The sequence below is a fragment of the Ursus arctos genome, unplaced genomic scaffold (genome assembly GCF_023065955.2).
Source record: "Ursus arctos isolate Adak ecotype North America unplaced genomic scaffold, UrsArc2.0 scaffold_18, whole genome shotgun sequence".
Lineage (NCBI taxonomy): Eukaryota > Metazoa > Chordata > Mammalia > Carnivora > Ursidae > Ursus > Ursus arctos.
In genome coordinates, this window is record NW_026622852.1 from 53,174,988 (window position 1) to 53,192,510 (window position 17,523).

General features: G+C 56.1%; 1 protein-coding gene across 2 annotated transcripts in view; it reads right to left on the minus strand.

The window, feature by feature from the left end:
• The window catches only part of SH2D3C (SH2 domain containing 3C), a 28,930-nt gene extending 17,161 nt beyond the window's left edge, over nt 1-11,769 (minus strand). Inside the window, exons 1-2 of one of the 2 annotated variants that reach the window (XM_026514019.4) lie at nt 11,629-11,769; nt 9,212-9,683 (exon numbers count right to left, since the gene is read on the minus strand). In XM_026514019.4, the coding sequence (XP_026369804.2) occupies nt 9,212-9,683; nt 11,629-11,665 (509 nt within the window). In that variant the 5' untranslated portion in view covers nt 11,666-11,769. Of the gene's footprint in view, nt 1-7,354; nt 7,495-9,211; nt 9,684-11,628 lie in introns of those variants that run through there. The other variant, XM_026514020.4, reaches the window with a different exon arrangement.
• Between the last annotated feature and the right edge of the window lie 5,754 nt (nt 11,770-17,523).

A 17,523-nucleotide genomic window follows, 5' to 3' on the forward strand; every position in this document is an offset into this window, starting at 1 on the left:
TCTCAGTTGATGTCAGCTGCATCCTTGCTGCTTTGTTTGGCCAAAAAATCTGCAGTCATCTGTGCCTCCTCTTCCATTCACGCTCCACGCCCAGCCCATCAGGAAATCCTGCAGCTCTACTTTCAGAATAGATCCTGACCACTTCTCTCCGAGGGCCGGCCCTTGCTCCATCCATGAGCCCGGCGGGCTCTGTGCAGCACACGGCACGCAGCCTTCTCACTGGTTCTCTGTCTGTTCTCACACCCCACTCTGCCTCCACTCCACCCCCAGCGGCACTCAGGTGAAAACAAGCGGGTCACATGCACTGAGCACCCCCCACACGCCCCTGGGCGCCTTCCTCTCACCCTACAAGATCTAAACCTCTCTCCGTGGCCTGCAAATGGCTGGCTATGTAATGTATCACCCAAACCAGAACTTTCTTCCCTTGTGATAGTGAAGAGGTACCATCGTTATGCCAGAAAAACAGGCATCCACCAGGCCATATGTTCCCCAGCCTACAGGGCCTGGCGTGGCCTGGTGGCGCCTGCCCACCGGCCTTGCCAACCCCAGCATGCCTTCCTCACTCATTCTATCCCTCATTCTGCCCAGACACATTGACCTCCTTGCCAAGCTCACTCTTTTGGGGGCCTTTGCAGTTGCTGTTCTCTCCGTCTAGAATGTGCTGCCTCCAGATCGTCAGGCAGCTTGCCCCTCCCCTAGTTTATTTAGGGCTCTGCTTAATGCCCCTCCTCAGAGAAGCCTTCCCTGACCCCCTACCTAGAGTAGTCCTTGGTCCTTCGCTCTGTCCTCAGCCCTGCTTTATTTTTCTCAGTCTCTGCCTGAAATGACCATTTTACATTTATTTGTTGACTCTCAGCTGCCTGACAGCTTCGTGGGGCCGTGACTTTGTCTCATTCGTTGTTAAGCCCCCCGCACAGTGCCTGGCACACAGGAGCTTACAGCGGCCTCAAGGAATACATGAATAGTAAATACTCAGCCAGTGTTGATCACTAGCCTTAGGATTAATGTTGTCAGGCTGGGCCCTGGTTCTCTGGCTAGGAGGGGCCTCAGTGTTCCCACCTGCGAAATAGGGAGGAAGGTCAAACATTGGGGAACTGCTTCCTCCCATCCAGAAGCCTGATACTTACATTTAAATGTCATAAATTTAATAAAATAAACAATTTAAAACATAAACCAAAAATCTGAGCGTTAAAAATCACAGATAAGGTGTGTATCCCCAGGGCAGAATTCCACACAGGGGTTCCCCCAGCTCCTGAGGCCAGGGGCTCCTCATTGAGCAGCTGTCTGACAGCCCTCCCTGTTCTGACATTCTAGAGTCCCCGCTGCTAAACTTCCCTCCTGCGAAGTCCTTCCTGACTTAAAAATGGTCTCTCAAGCTGCAGCCCGGCCACAGCCCTTTTGGTTCTGTCTGTCTAGCAGCGGTGGGAGTGAGGTGGAGTGGGGACCCCTCCCCTGCACGTTCACCCCTGCCAGCTTTTCCCGGGTGAGGTGTCCCATCCCAGAGTTTCCGGCTATTCAGTCCCGGAAATCCGCCCACTGCTGGGAACAGATTGGCCAGGACACTGGGATCGCCCCAGTGTTTCCTCCCGCTTCCTGTCTCCTTCCCCTTGGGCCCTGGGGAGGGAACAGAGCCTTGGGGAGGAGGGAGCCTGCACCAAGGTACGAGTGGGCTGGGGTGGTCAGAGCCAATGGGGGAGCTCAGGGCAGAGGCCAAGGCCCAAGAAGCTGCCAGCTTGGGGCCATACTTAGTCCCCATCAGCTCACCCTCCCCCTACAGCACTCCAGGGTCTCCAAGACATAATGGCACCATGTCTGCCCCTGATCCAGTGTTATCACTTGCCTGGACAATTGCCACACCTCCTCACTGGCCTCCCTGCCTCTATGTGTGTCCTCTGTGACTTGTTCTCACTCCAGCCCCCAGAGCCCTCCTGTTTAAGTGAAACTCAGACCACGGATCTCCTTGGCTTCCACCCACTGGAGTGGCCCCAGTGTCACTCAGAGTGAGGGCTGAAGTCCCATGACAGCCTTACAGACTGGCTTCTCACCATCTCTGCCACCCAATGTCCTACCCTGCTCAACCTCACTCTCGCTGCTTCAGCCATGCTCGGCTTCTTGCTGGCTTTTGTCCCCACCTCAGGGCCTTTGCACTTTCTGTTCCCTTGGCTGATATACTCCCCCCCCCCCAGATACCACTGAGCTCCCACCCTGCCCTCCATCAGGTCTTTACTAAAATGTCCCCTTCTCATTGAGGCCTTCCCCCACCACCTATCTGAAAGTGTGAACTTCTCAACACTCCCCACCTCCCTTCCCTCTTTACTTTTTCTCTGAAGCACTTCATCTGACCTGCCATGCATTGTCTATCTTCTTTCGCTAGAATATAAGCTCTGAGAGGACAGGAATTAGGATCTGCCTAGAGCAGTGCCAGGCACCCCATAAAGATTTTTTTGAATGAATACATGTCACACAGCAGCCCCATGCAACAAAGTCTGGTTCTCAGGGCTCAGCCCTCTGTGGCTGGCACAGTCAGCCATCCCTTCTCTCTCCCCTTGCTCCTCCTTGCACTCTAGCCTGCTTCCACTCCCTCTAAAGAGCTCTGCTCCCTCCAGCCTCAGGGCCTTTGCACATGATGTTCCCTCTGCTTGGAACCTCCCATCTCCCTTAGGTCCAGAGTGGTTCTACTTGGCCTTCAGATCTCAGTGTGCTTGGAGATTTCTAGAACATTCTCCCTCCTGTTGTAGTGATCAAATGCAGAAATCAAAGCTTCCACTTTGAAAAACTCAGCTCCATCAATTAATTATTTTTTATTTCATGGACTTAAAAGGCACTTCCTATCAAATATTAGTGGTGAAATCAATTAATAAATAATACTGACAATTGAGCTAAATCAGTCCCATTAATCAGCCACATTAATTATTCAAATAACCAACCCCTTTAATTGCCTGTATTAACTGATTTGTTCTGATAACTGATACCACTTATTGCATACATTAGCTTAATTAATTGGATTAATGAGCAGTAATTAGAGCCCATTATCCTTTATTTCCCCAACAGAGGTTTAAATCTGAGCTTTACTTTCGAGGCCTCCATCCTGGCCCGGGAGAAAGGGTGAGGCTCCCCAAGGGATCCTGGGGAAGAGGCAGTAGGGAGCAGCTGCTGTCCCATCCCACCCTGGCCCTCTCTGCAGAGGCCGGCTGTCCGTCTACCGTCTCTCTGACCCCCAATTTGTTCCCTTGGGCCTCCAGGCCTTGCCATATGGCCTCAAGCGGACACTTCCCCAGCCTTTGCCTCCTGCTTCTCAGCTTTCCCCCCCGCCTTCGCCTCTCTGAAGTCCAACTGCTGCTTCTGTAAAATGGGTGTAACTGTCTCCCCAGAGGGGCCACAAGGCTCCTGAGAAGGAAGGATGTGGAATTCCCAAACCCTGTGTGGCTCCCCCTGCTGCCCAGCTCCTAGCCATGGAGATCTCCCATTCTGCCCTTCCTGGGGGACTGAAGATTTTTTCCACCCTTCACTCCGACCATCACTCACCCCGGCAGGAAAGCAATACTGCTCTGTGCTCCTTGGTTTTTAAAGGCCCTGAGCAGAGAGAGCGGAGGCAGAAAGCCCTGTCTTTCCCTGGGGCACCTTGCCATGGGGCCCTTGGGATTCTCTGCCAGGTAGGCTCTTGGCTTTAGCCCCTGCCCTGCCCCACCTCCTGTAAGATGGGCCACCACTGTCTTGAAGACATCCCTGCTCCTTTGCCACCATTTTGTACCCTCAGTCTTCTTGCCAGTGGTGAGCTTGTCAGCAGGTGTTTAAAAAGGGTACCAGCCCTGTGTGGATAGGGCAGATGGGGGCCATTCTTTCTGGGGCAGAGACGAGGCTTCTGCTGGAGAAGAGGAAAGGGGAGGGCATGTACGGAACGCTGACTGAATGCCTGAAATCTGGAGGCTCCACTTGAGGGGGAGAAAACTGAAGTTTGTGACTTGGTCCGGGACACACAGCTGCTCAGATCAGATCCGGGTTGGCTCCACTTCCTTCCTTGCACGAGGCAGGCTCCCCTGGAAAAAGGGGAGCGCTCCAGGGTGGAGATGAGGAGAAGGTGAGGAGGGGAGGGCAAAGAAAACTAATATTTCAACGGGACCACAAGCCCAGAATCGATGTCAAGAAGAAGAAATGGAGCAGGGATGGGAGGGGAGAAGACCCTCTTGGGCTCTGGAGAGGGCCCTCCCCTGGGAGGGAGGAAGCAGCGTGACCCTGGGCAGGGGCCCCTCGTGGGCGCTCAGTGAACTCTTCCATAACGTGGGCGTGGCGAGCGCAAGAGCAGCTCCTTATACTGACGCTGACCTGGGCCAATCTAGTCCTCACCATGCCCCCCTGGCGCGTGCGAGTGCTGTTATTGACCCCAATTTACAGATGGGGAAACTGAGGGTCAGACAGGGCAAGTTGCTCAATGTTGTGCAGTCAGCCATCTACCCGACTTCCTCCCCATACTCCACAGAGGTCCCGGATTCTGCAAACAAGGTCCCCTGCGGGTTTCGGGGGATGTGGCTCCAGCTGGGGGTGGGGGTACAGTCCGTCCTTCCTGAGCCAGAGCAGTTCCCACAGCCTGAGGCATCCGGGGGTCTCGAGGACTGTGAGAAAGTCTCCACAGGAAATGAGAGTCGGGAGCAGCTGGGCCCCTTCGGAAGACAAGGACCAGCCGCCCAGAGCCTGAGGAGGCCCAACAGGCTGGGCCCACCGCAGCCCCCTCCCCTGGTAGGTAATCACTACCAGATGCCCAGCAGCTGACGTCACTCTGCAGGGCCGAGAGGGTCGTGGGACTCTGGGGAGTGTTGCGAATTCTTGGACCAGAATCAACATTCCAAAAGGAAATGGGGTGGGGGGGCGGTTGGTTCGTGGCTTGTTCTCAGTGCCTGGCACAGGGCTGGATGTTCCTGGCTCTCCTGTGGGATGCCACCTTCTCCACCTCTCCCTCTGAACAGCCCTGGGAGTGGGGGTGGAGGGGCCTGGGTGTCTGTGATCTAGCAGGGAGGAAAGGACGCTTGGGTGTGACACTTTACAGTGAGTAGGACTCCATTCAAAGCCGCCGCAAAGGAGAGGTCCTCATAAAACGTAAGTCAGAGTGAGGCCCTCCTCTGCTCAAGGCCAGCGATGGCTACATCTCCCTGGGTCAAAGCCAGGTCCTTGCCGGGCCTTCCAGGCCTTCCATTATCTGAACCCGTTTCCTCTCTGGCCTCGCCTCCCACCACTCCACTCCCCAGCCCCCCACCTTCCTCTCCTCCAGCCACTGTGGGTCTTGGCTGCTCCTCGAACATGCCAAGGACTCTCCTACCTCAGGGCCCTTGTACCTGCTGTTCCCTTGGTCTGGCACACTCTTCTCCAGGTATCAAGAGGGTTTGTTCCCTCATCCCTTTGTTCAAACATCACCTCCAAGAGACCTTCTCCTGGCTATAACCTTCCTAAATTGCTACCACCAGACACCCCCATGGTGACCAATTCCCCTAGTTGGTTTCAGTGTTTCTCCTAGCACTTCTCTCTTCTGCTTGACTGTAAAACTCCTTGTCTTATCACCTCTCCCCCATACTGGAACAGGGGCTCCATGATAGCAGGGTTTTGTCTGCTGTGCTCACTGCTGTCTCCCCGAAACTTGCCAGAGTGTCCAGAGCAGAGTTGCATCAGAGAAATACTAAAGTGAATGATATTTCAACTCAACGAAACGTGTCCTCTCAAGCAAGATATTAACCTTGCAAAACCTCAGTGTCTTCATCTGTAAAATGAGCTCCCTTTATCTCCCTTCCAGGGGCATATGGGAGGTCATTTAAGTAACGTAGAAATGGCTGTGAGATTTGTACTTGCGGGAGTTGAATTGTGGCCTAGTGACGGGGGTTGGTCAAGCCTGGGACCAAATCTAGGCTCTGACACTTAATCTCTGTGTGACCCCAGGAAAATCCCTTCCCCTCTCTGAGTCTTGGTCTCCTCATTGGTAAAATGAAGCAAGTAGAGGTTCCCCTTCACAGGGCCTGTGTAGTAGACAGCATCCGTGGGGTGCTTCAGGCAGGGCCTGGCCGGTTGTGCACCGGATCTTGACCACCTCTTAGAGGACCCTGGCCTGACAGTTCCTGTGTGCAGGCATGGGTGCAGGTGGAAGGTGTTCCTGCCTCCTTCCTTCACTGGGCCTCCCCTTCCTTCTCCTTAACACAGACTGAAGGGGAGGGGGTCAGGGCTCTCTGGACCTGCTATTTCCCTGCAGAAGGCTGAGGTGCTGGGCATTAGGGTGAGGCAAGGCTGGTGCTCTCCTATCTGGGATCTAAAGGCCTTCAGCCCCTGTGCTACTGGCCCCTCCTCCCTCCTTCCTCCTCATCCCCATGATCTCAGCAGGGAACAGGGCACCCGGAAACTCCTGCAGCCTCACCTCTTCCCCTTCCTTCCTTCTGCTCCAGGTGCACCCTGCCTCCCAGGGGGTAGGGGAGGGACACCATCCACCCCAGCTTAGACCACTCCCTGAGCAGCCACTGAGAGGACCCCCTTGGGACATTCGGAAATGGGGCCCCAGTCTTGCTCAGTGGCAATTCTCAAGTACCCTCCTCTCTAGACTGTATGGATCATCAGAGACCATTCCAGTCCCATCTGGGTTGCTGAGAGATTGCGGTCCAGAGTAGGGCAGGGCAAATCTGAGATCATACAGGCAAAGCAGCTCTCCTAACTCTGGGAGGCAGGGCTGGGCTTTGGGGGCGTCTGGAAGAAACGTTTAATTCCCGGCCTCCTGCTTGGTCTGGAGGGCTAGTGAGACACTGGGTCTCAGGACACCAGGAGGGGCCTCAATCGGATCTGCTAACCCCACCCCCCTCAGGACCATTGGACACTCTGGATGATTGGGGGATGGAGGGCAGTCTCTCTATTTCCTCTGCCAGCTGTTGGTCAGGCCTGATGCCGGAGGCACTGCCAGGACCACTAGGACCCCTGCACATAGGGAGGAAGCCTGAGTCCCAGACTTGGCATCCTCAAGGTTTCTCAGGACCATCCTTCCCAGAGACCCTGGCTCTATTGGAGGGGAACGGGCTGCCCAGCCTTTAAGGGCAGGAGCCGGAAAGGTGGAGTTCTAACCTTCAATACTGTTGCAGACCAGCAAGTAAATCTCCCTTTCCTCCTCTGTAAAATGGGGATGATAATAATGTCCCTCTTCTAGAGCTGTTGTGAGGAGTAATGCCCAGCCTGTGCAAGGACAAGGCAGGGACAGAATTACATCAAAAGGAAGCTTAAAAGTCCCTGATGCTAACAGGGCATCCTGCTTTGTTGGTTGCCCCAAGGGCACAGATTCCCCCTCAAACCATTCCCAGCCTCGAAGGCGGTCCTCAGGCCCAGCTTGGTCACTCACCCTCTGGGTCCCAGTGCGGGGCATCTTCGTCCCACTGCAGTCATGGTTCCCCGCGGTCACTGCCTGCAGCCTGGACACCTCCTCAGCCCGACGGCTCCCGCCTTTCTCAGGCCACGGAGCTGTGGAGCTCAGTGCAGTACGCCGGGGGCGGAGCCTGACCTGTAGACCACGCCCCGGGCACGCCCCTCGCCCTCGGCCGGGGGCCTCTCCACAGCCTACACCTCCGGCCGGGAAGGACACGCCCCGCCTCGCGCCCCTCCGCCTCCTGTCTCGCCCCGCCCTCGCCCCATCTGTCAGTGTCCGGGGCTGGGAAGGCCACGCCCCTCGAGCACACCCTTCCGCTTCGGCCCGCCCCGTTCCAACGCCACCTTCCCCGGACAGTTCTTCGTGCAGCCTGAAAAGGCCGCGCCCCTAAACACGCCCCTCCATGCGCCCCGCTCCTGCAAACTCCCAATGCACATCTCAGAGCTTAGGATGCCTCAGAACGGCCCAGAACCTATCAGGCCCACTCCCTTACATACAATCCTTGCTTCTCCACGCCCAAGTAGGGCTGAACTAAGGAGGGGGATGTCAGAAAGACCAGCAGCCTGGAGCAATCAGAGACGAAAGAAAAGCACTTACTCTGTGGTGTGCCAAGCACTGTGCTAAGATTTTACAAGTCCTGTATGTTATTCTTGAATTCTCATCACTGCCCTACAAGGTAGGTGCTATCATTCTGCCCTTCCATCAGACAAGGAAACTGAGGCTCAGAGGAAGAAACAGACTTATCCAAGGTCATGGGGTCAGTAGGAGGCAGAGTCTGGGCTGGATTCATTCTGCAGCTTTACTAAGTCTTGCTCCTCATTGAACAGAGGTCTAGACTCAATTACCCCAGCACACAAAAGCTGTGCTTGGTGTCTCAGGGAAAAGCCATTGAAGAGAGCTCCCAGAACCAGCCCTAGAGTTATTTTTGCTCAGCTGGGGGGGGGGGGTTCTTCTTTATTTCAAGAAGCACATCTGATGGGTGTGGTTTGGACAAAGACTGTGAGGGGTGAAAGCTGGAGATTGCTGTGGTTGGGACTGAGGGGTCTCCCAAGGGCACGAAGCACCCAGCTATAGGGCTTTGAAGGTGGTGGGTACAACATGAGAGGTGAGATCTGTGCAGCCACAGGAGGCAGGCAGTTTTCTGCTCAACTCCAGCTCCGCCTTGGCTGAGTCTCAGTTTCGCCATTTGTAAGAGATGCCTTTACAGAGTTGTCTGTGGGGAACATTGGTTTTGACCCCCAGTAGGATGGGTGCTTCTTCAGTGGGAGCCAGGGTCGTATCATCACTGTTTGTATTTTTGCATGAACTCAACTCACCCTATAAGCAAGTTAAGTGGCAACCAGGGGGAGCAGTGGTGTCCAGCAGAACTAAAGGTGGTGATTTGGGTGTGGGGGCGCTGGGCAGGGATCCAGTGATGGGGCTTGGGAGCCACCCAGCTGCTAAAGGCCCCTGCTGGAGGTCACCTAGGGCAAGTCAGGTGGGTCTTAGTTCAGATCCCACTTTGTCATTTGCCAGATGTGAAACCTGACTGGGGCAGATGACTTTCCCTCTCTGAATCTCAACTTCCTCATCTGTCATACAGTAAAAACAGAATCTCCTCCCAGTTGTTTTTGTTTTGTTTTGTTTTGTTTTGTTTTGAGAATTAATTGCAAGTGAAGGATGAAGCACAGTGCCTGGTCTGTAGTAAGCACTTGGTTAATGAGCAGAATTTTTATTCCTCCCCCTCGATGTGTGTGTTGTTGGGGGGGGTGGTCCTCTCCAGGCTCTATTGGCAGGAGGCTTGGAGACACCATTCGTGCAGGTCCCACCCCCGCCCCCCCGGTGGGCACCTACCTTTCTGGAGACACATTCCTGGGGGTTCTTTCTTCTTTTCTGTCAGCACTGGGATCCTCAGGCTTTTCCGTGGGGCCCATTGCAGAAGGGTTGGGTCCCACTGCTGGGGTGTCCTCCAGGGGGACACTGGTCTCCACCACCACCTCCTTGGCTGCCTCCAAGCCTGGAGGGTTGGGCAGACCTTGGGGCACCAAGTGGGGTTCTGGGTCCACCTCCTTGGTCTTCTGGGTAGCCTGTTGGTCCCGAGCCTTCTTGGTGCTGAGACGAGGCATGGTCCCCATGTGGCTGTACATGTCGCTGGAGCGGGCATAGGCTGGGGGGCTTTTGGGGACAGTCACCATGTCATCCTGTGTAGCCTCAAAGGGGTCAGGCTCCAGATGGGACCCGAGACTGATGGTGGTTGAGGACCGTTTCAGCGTGAAGGACCGAGGGAGGTTGGAGAGACTACCGAGGCCCTTAAACTTGAAGAACTCTGGCAGGGGGCAAGAGGAGGGAAAGGAGTTAATGTTAGCAGCGATAATAATAGCAATAAAAAATACATGTCATTCCCCTTATTGAGGGCTCAGGGAGGGTCAGGGCTTCACAGGTATTCCCTCTGTTATGGTATAACGCGACAGCTCCAGAGTCACGGAGCCCTGGGCTTCAATCCCTTCTCTTGCACATCCTAGCTGTGTGACCTTAGGCAAGTCGCTTGACCTTTCTGAGCCCCATTCGCCACATCAGCAAAATAGAGATTGTAGTACCCACCTCCTGTGGGCAGCAGGAGGACTGAAGGAAAGCATGTAGAGAACATAATAGCCTCCACGAGTAACGAAGATAATGATGGTGATCACAGTAAATGCCTCTGGTTGGCCAGATATGCTTCAGGCGTCACCTCACTGAATTCCCAGCACAGTTCAATGGCACAAGTTTAATTGCCCTTTTCGCAGATGACCAAGTGCAGGTTAGAGCTGTGGAAGGAACCGCGGAGGGGGCATAACCAGCAGGTGGAGCGCGTTTGCGTGCATGGGGAGAGGGGGAGGGAGGCGGATGTGTTTGAGCACCTGGGGCGGGGATGAAATGAGAAGGGGGTTGTTGGGAGCCTGGGGGGCCCACTCTCTGAGGTTCTGTCCTTCCTGTCAGCTGAGCGCAAGGTCTTGACTCAGGCGGCAGGGCTCGGGTGATACCAATCTCCTCATTTCCGCAGGGGTGCGTGTGTGCGGTCCCTCCGCCCCGCCCCCAGCTGTGGGACTGCCCCTCCTCGAAGTCACCTCCATCTGACAACCTTATGGCCTCCAGATGAGCGAAAAGGGCATTTTCACTTCCTGGACACCCTCTGACTCCTCAGGTCCTCCCCACTATGTTGGAATATACAGGTAGGATGCTCCCATTGATGAGAAAGGAAACTGAGGCCCAGAGAGGGGAGGGACTTGCCCAGGGGCACACAGCAGGGCTGAGCCTGGATGAGGCCTCAGGGCTCTGGACTGCTGGGCTCAGAGTTCTGGGTCTTCCCTCCCAGCCCTACCCACTCCCTACTTCGCCTTAGCCTCTGCCTTCTGCCAAACACTGTCAGAAAAGTCTGATGTTCCGCTCTCAGAAAGCTATGCCATGGGCCAGAAATGTGCCAGTCACCAGGAGGGGGACCAAGAACTGTGGTCTCCTGGGCACGGGGGTTCTGGAGGAAACAGTAGTGGGACAGGGAGGGAAACCAAGGCCCGAATTCAGGGACATGGGATTGAGCCCTGCTCTGAATCCCTATACGATCTCAGGCAAGTCTCTGGGCCCCAGTATTTTCATCGGTGGAATGCAGTCATAATCCTGGCCCTGTACACCGGCCCCCACCCACCCCCATGCGACAGGCAGAAGGACTCAGGGGAAGCAGAAGTTCACTGAGACCAGGAGGGGACCGACATGGGGAAATAGAGCCTTGGTGGGTGTGACCCCTCATCGAGCTGCACTGGGGCCCAGCGTCACTGCTGCTGGGGACATGGGACAGCATCCCATGGTGCACCCACTCTCACTCCAGTCCCAGTAACTTCCAACCCAGCAACCCCCTCCCCCACCCCCCGGTTCCGTGTGAACCAGTCCCAGAGGCAGGGTGTGGAGTGTGTGGAGGTCTTCCCTTGCCCGGCCGTGGGGTCCAAGAAAACCACAGATGGACACACAGACAAATGCAGGGACAGAGAAACAGAGATGGGCAGAGTCAGAGACAAGAAGCAGAGATGGAGCGCCGAACCAGCTGGAGACAGAGCTACAGGGGGCCAGAGGGACAGAGGGATGGTGACAGGGAACTCAGAAGCAGGGAGCTCCAGAGAGGGGCAGAGATGGACAGAAAGAGAAACGGAAATGAGACCATGATAAAGAAACAATGCAGAGAGGCTGAGCTGGACGGACAGACAGAGGGATGAAGGGCAGTGCAAAGGGCACCCCGCACTCACTGAACTTTCTGCTGGCTTTCTTGGGCACCTCTGTCATCTTGGCAAGTTGTGCAAAGCCCCTGGCCGGTGGGCAAGTGGCCTCTCGAGGCTCGGGACACCAACGTTAAGGTTCCTGCCTCACCTCCCCTTCCCCTTTCTCACACCCTCTCGCTCGTTTCCTCTGTATATTTTTAAACCAGTGAAACTCCCACAGCTCCACCCTCCCCGTCCTCTCCACAGGGGGCGGGGGCCAGGGCCTCCCCCATTCTGGGCCCCTGTGGGCTGCTTCCTTGGCCTTGGCTGGAGGGGGCAGGGGGCAGACCACAAGCCCATGGGACCTGGAGGGCCCCAGGGGACAAACCACAGGCCCCAGGAATGGAGCCCGCTGGGCAGGGGGCTGTCAGGGGGTCTGGCCAGCGGCTGGAAGGGTGCCGGGAGTCAGGCCTGCCCACGGGGCAGTTTGTTCTAAGCCTCAGTGTCTGGGGGAAGGACCGGTGGCAGCAAAGAGTGCTGTGGTTAGGCCTGTGGCCCTGGGACCACCCAGACCCAAGTTCCAGCCTTGGCTGGCTACTTTGTCGCTAGGCCACTGAACTCCCTGAGCCTCAGGTTCCTCGCCGTGAGCGGGGGCATTGCCTACCTCGCAGGGTCCAGCACTTGGTGCAAAGCCTGGTACAGAATGGGTGCCCACCAAGGCGTGATCCCTCCTTCTTAAGCCAGCAGGGACACGGGGATAATTTGGTCCACCACACCCATTGTACAGACATGGGGAGACCGAAGCACAGACAGGCAGAGGGACTGACCCAGGTCATACGGCAGATTGATGGCACAGACTGGGTTACATGGCCCCCTTTTAGGTCCCTTAGCCCACAGCCTGCTGCTTTTCCACCCTACAATGTGCGCGCGCGCGTGTGTGTGTGTGTGTACGTGTGTGTCTTGCTCACATGGGCAGGACAGAGATGAGGAAGTGAAACTCCCCTACACAGGTTGTCCCAGACACCTGCGGAGGCTGTCAGCAGCTGCTGGGGGTCGAGGTGGTCACAAGACCAGGGCATTCAAACCCCAGCTCTGTGTACCGCAAGCAAGTTACTGCTCCCTCTGCAGCCCCAGGCACCTGATCTCTAGAACGGGCACAAACGCAAGGGACACGGTTAACTCACAGAGGCTCCAGCATGATTAGGCATGATTACCCCCCCCCCCCCCGGCTGGCAACCCAGCCTATGAGCGAGGAGTCCAAGGTCAGATGGGGCCCTTCCTGCGTCCTCTGTAAAAATAATGATGACTAACGTCTTCTGGTCTCTTAGTACATTCCAGCCAGAGAGCTCAGTCCTCTTGTCCTAGGAGGTAAATATTGTTTCTCTTGTCCCCATTTTACAGATGAGCAAACGGAGGCTGAAGAGGAGCAGAGACGAGACAGACAGACACCCAGGTGTCCTAGCTTCCAGGCCGGTGCTCCTTCCCACCTCCCGCTGTCAGAAGAGAGAGCAGGGCCTGCGGCTGGTAACTAGAGGTCTTCTTGGAAGGCAGAGGGTGGCTCCCCTGGCTTCTCTCCTGGGAGCCAGTCCCAGTGACTCGGGCTAAGTGCTGATTGTGTGACCCTTCCCAAGACACTGCCTCTTCGGGACTCAGTTTCTATCCATGACATAGGGTCACAGGAGCTCCCGCTTCCAGGGGTGGTTGGGAGGATGAAAGGAGCAAATGTTGGCCCACACTAGTCTGCTGTAGCCTGAGCAGCCCCTGGTGGTTGTTGCTGAGGGATGGGGGAGGTTCAGGCTGGGGGCAGATTGGCACAGGCCCAGAAGACCCCCGGGGAGAGCCCAGGATCCGAGAGAGCCGGGAGTCCGGCCGCGCTGAGGCTGTGCTGCTGTGGCTTGTGAGCGCTAGGGCGCTCCTGCTGTTGGCCTGGGCGCCAGGACAGTTGCTGCATCCCTGGGAGAATGAATGGGGCTCAGTGTGGCGGCTCCGCTGAATTCAGAGCCCCCTTTGTGCTGCCTGGAGTGGCCGTTGGGAGTGTGGCTGGGGACCTGCCGGCGGGTGGCTGTCCCGCAGGCCCTCCTCAGCCTGGGTTGGAGGCCGGCCCAGAGCAGCCCGTGGGCTCCTAGCCCTGAACGTACAAGTGCTTTCCTGCCTTCCGGCTCCGCTTCGGCTGGACCCACGCCCGCAGTACCACTCTTCCCCCCAACAACTGGATGCAAGTTTTGCCTCCACTGAGTGGCCCCAGCTCTAGATTGAGCCATAGTGCCCTAGGGAACCCTGCTCTGGTTTCTGTCCCCTCCCTCCTGCCCCTTCCCCCCAGTCTGTGACTCATTTGCCTGCCCTTTGGCCAGGTACTCTTAGGGATCGGAATCCTTCAACTTCATAGTCAAAGGCACTGGACCCAGGCGAACCTGAGTTCAGATCCCATGTGCAGGACCCCAGGCAAGTCAGGTCACCTTGCTGAGCCTTGTTTTTCCCACCAATAAAATGGGACAAATACACCATCCCTGCCATGATCCCATGGCAGTGAAATAAAACGCTCATACTGCCAGTATTACCCATATTACATTCACTTGTGTTTTTATTTGCATGTTCCAGACAGACCTCCCGTTCCCTGAGAGAGGAATTGGCCCTTCATGTTCGTATTGGCCCCATGCCTGCTATACTGTAGGTCTCAGTCTTTTCCCGGCTGGACCCAGTTGTCTGGTATTGGGGTTGTGTAGGCTGATGGTAAATGACCCTGGGCCTTGTTTTTGCTGTTGTTGTTTTCAGTTTATTTTTTTAATTTAATTTAATTTAATTTTAATTTTTAAAAAATATTTTATTTATTTATTTGACAGAGAGAGATAGCCAGCGAGAGAGGGAACACAAGCAGGGGGAGTGGGAGAGGAAGAAGCAGGCTCCTAGCGGAGGAGCCTGATGTGGGACTCGATCCCAGAACGCCGGGATCACGCCCTGAGCCGAAGGCAGACGCTTAACGACTGCGCCACCCAGGCGCCCCCTTTTTTTTTTTTTCAGTTTTTTAAATTTTAGGTAGGCTCCATGCCCAATGTGGGGCTTCAACTTACAACCCTGAGATCGAGAGTCACATGCTCTACCACCCTGACCCTAGACTTTGAAAGCAGAAACCTGGCTTTGAGTCCCAGCTCCACTGCTTCCTGGCTGTGTGGCCTCAGGCAGGCCACATCACCACTCTGAGCCTCTGTTTCCCCTTCTATAACTTGGGCCCAATGCGAGCCACCTCAAGAGGGGTGCTGTAAAGCTCCGGGGAAATGACATGTATCAACACAGGGCTGGTATGGGCAGAATGTCCACGGCGTACAGGGCCGCAAGCATCTCACTGCCGTCCTCTGTCTGGTCTCTCCGTATCCAGTGCCCCTTTGCCTCTGGGACATACCAGCGGCCAGGAGCAACCCACCCATGAGCCTGTCTTCGGCTTCCCTCCATATGCCCCCGACCTATCCCTGCTCAAGAGAGGAAAACAGAAGGGCTGGGCCAGAGTCAAACAGCTGGCCAGTAACTCCCTCTTCTACTCTGTGCCTAAGTTTCCCTAACTGTTAAATGGCAGCAGGACCAGAGGCTCTCACAGAGTCTGGTCAGTCAGTCAGCAAACATTTACTGAGTCCTGGCCACAAGCCTGGCTTGGCCGGCTTAGCTGGTCCAGGAAAGCAGGAAACATTTTCTTCAAACCAGCAAATCAGAAGTCAGAGTCAGTGAGAAATCATTTCCAGCTAGGACCTTATTTCTTCACACTTCCACCTGGATGATCCGGGACCCCATACCGGGGGAAGGGGAGGCAGCCTTCTGAAGGGCTCCTGACTGCCTCTGTTAGGGAGGGCCAAGGGCCCAAAGCTCTGAGGGGAAGTGACTGGCGGATGTTGGGGTTCAGGCTAGGGATGGGAGGGTGGAGGTGACAACATCACCGGAACATCTGCTGAGGCCTCTGCCCACAGGATGTGACTTAGGGAGAGCTCGTGGGAAAGAGGCAGGGGCCCCAGCCTGAGAGTCTGATGGTGGAGGCCACCTGAAACCATGGTACCCCCCAATACTACCATCCCCTCCCATACCTCCCATGGGCATCCAGGACACCTAGGCCAAGTGGTATTGTGCCCTGGCTGTGCCCTAGCTCTGCCCACAGCCCGGATGGGTAGAGTCCTGACATGCCTAAGTGCTTGGGGTTTGTGCCAGATTAACCTGGTTCAAATACCAATGTGGCTGCAGGCCAGCTGCTTGACCCTGGCCAGGTGATGTTACCTCTGCGTTCCAGTGTCCTTAAGTGTACGATAGAGGTGATAATAGTACCTACCTCATATAGCTCAGTGAGAATTGAGATAATTCTCAGAAAGTGATGAATGTATGGCTTGGACCATTTATTTTCCCTCAACAAATTGTAATTACTACAATTATTATTATTCTTTCCCTCCTTGCCCTCCCCACCCCCAATTTAGCCAATGCCTCCCTGCTTCTATAGTGTACCCATGAAGCTGACCCCAGATCACTCCCTGACATGTCTCATGACTGCCTAAAACCCTTGATGGCCTCACACTGCCCTTGGGAGGAGGCTCTCTGCTGCTCACCCGACCCTCGAGGCCCTCTGTGGCAGGGCCTTCCCCCAGAACAGGGTCTCTTGGGATGCCGGGATCATCAGACCTACTTCCTCCTACAAGGAGGCTACAAGGCTAAGCCATGGAGGATAAGAGCCGCCGGGCCACCCTGAGGGCCTCCTGCAGGGAGACAGGTAACAGGGTGCAATGAGGAGCACAGCCCTGAAGGAGGGAAGGTCCAGGGAGTTAGCAAAGCACAGGAGGGAGATTCCTGCCGCCATGGTCTGGGAGAGAGCTGGAAAGAGCCTCACATGTCACAGTTTGTGTTTTCCTGAAACACAGTGGGGGAGGGAAATACAGGAAGACCCCATTTTAGAAGGACCTGGAAGGACAGTGAGAGGGACAGATGGAGAGACCAAACTGGGAAGACCAGGACTCAGGACCTATCAGCAGAGGGCTGGAGAGGAGGGGCAGGCTGAAAGGGTGCAGAGGTGGTAAAAAGGACAGCTTTGATGTGGGTTGATTGTTGAGTAGAGCTGGAGGAAGAATCTAGAGGCTCCTGGAGCCGGGACGATATCAGGAAAATGCTGGGGAAGGGCTGGAGTAGGGGAAGGGGGCATAGGGTCGGAGAAGGAGATGGGCGGTGGGCTTGGGGCCTGGCATAGAGACAGCAGGCCTCCAACGGCACCATTGTGATACCCCTGGCCAGACCGTAAGTAGCCTGACTCAGGAGACTCCTCTTCAGAACCGGACAGACCAGGTTCCAGTCCCAGCGCTGTCACTCTGTGGCCTTGGGCAAGTGACCTCATCTCCTGGAACCTCAAGGCCCTCTTCTGTAAAATGGGCTAGTTAACCTGCCGATGGGGCGGCTGATTCAGGATTCAGCGGGAATACCCAGCAATTCCTGAGCTCACAGAGGTTCTGAGTAATTGCTAGCTATTTTTGTGATTACTGACCCGGGGTTGACCAGCTGGGGCGCAGCTCGGCAGGGATGGGGCTCCTGTGGGTTTCATCCCTGCCTCCCAGAAAACAGGGGGTCCAGGGCTCGAAGGCCCGGGCGTTGCTTGCTCTCCGCCTCCAGTGTCGCCGCGCCCCCTAGCGGCCGTCGGTTGCCATGTCAACGGCGGGTGGCTGGGGCCCGGGGAGGCGGCGGCGGGGGCCGTTCTCTCCTCCCAGGACCGGAGGCCGCTCCCTCGGCGCCTCCCGCCTTCGCCAGTGGAGGGGCACTCCGAGCCGGGGAGGAGAGAGCTTTCGCGGCAGCTGACATGTGGGGGTAAACTGAGGCACGCGGCAAGGCGCCCCGCAGCCAGGTGTAGAGCGCGGGGCCCCACCTCCGAAGGCGGAGGAGGGGCCGCGGGCGGTGACGCGCCGAGGGCGGCTGGCGGACAGCGGGCGGGCG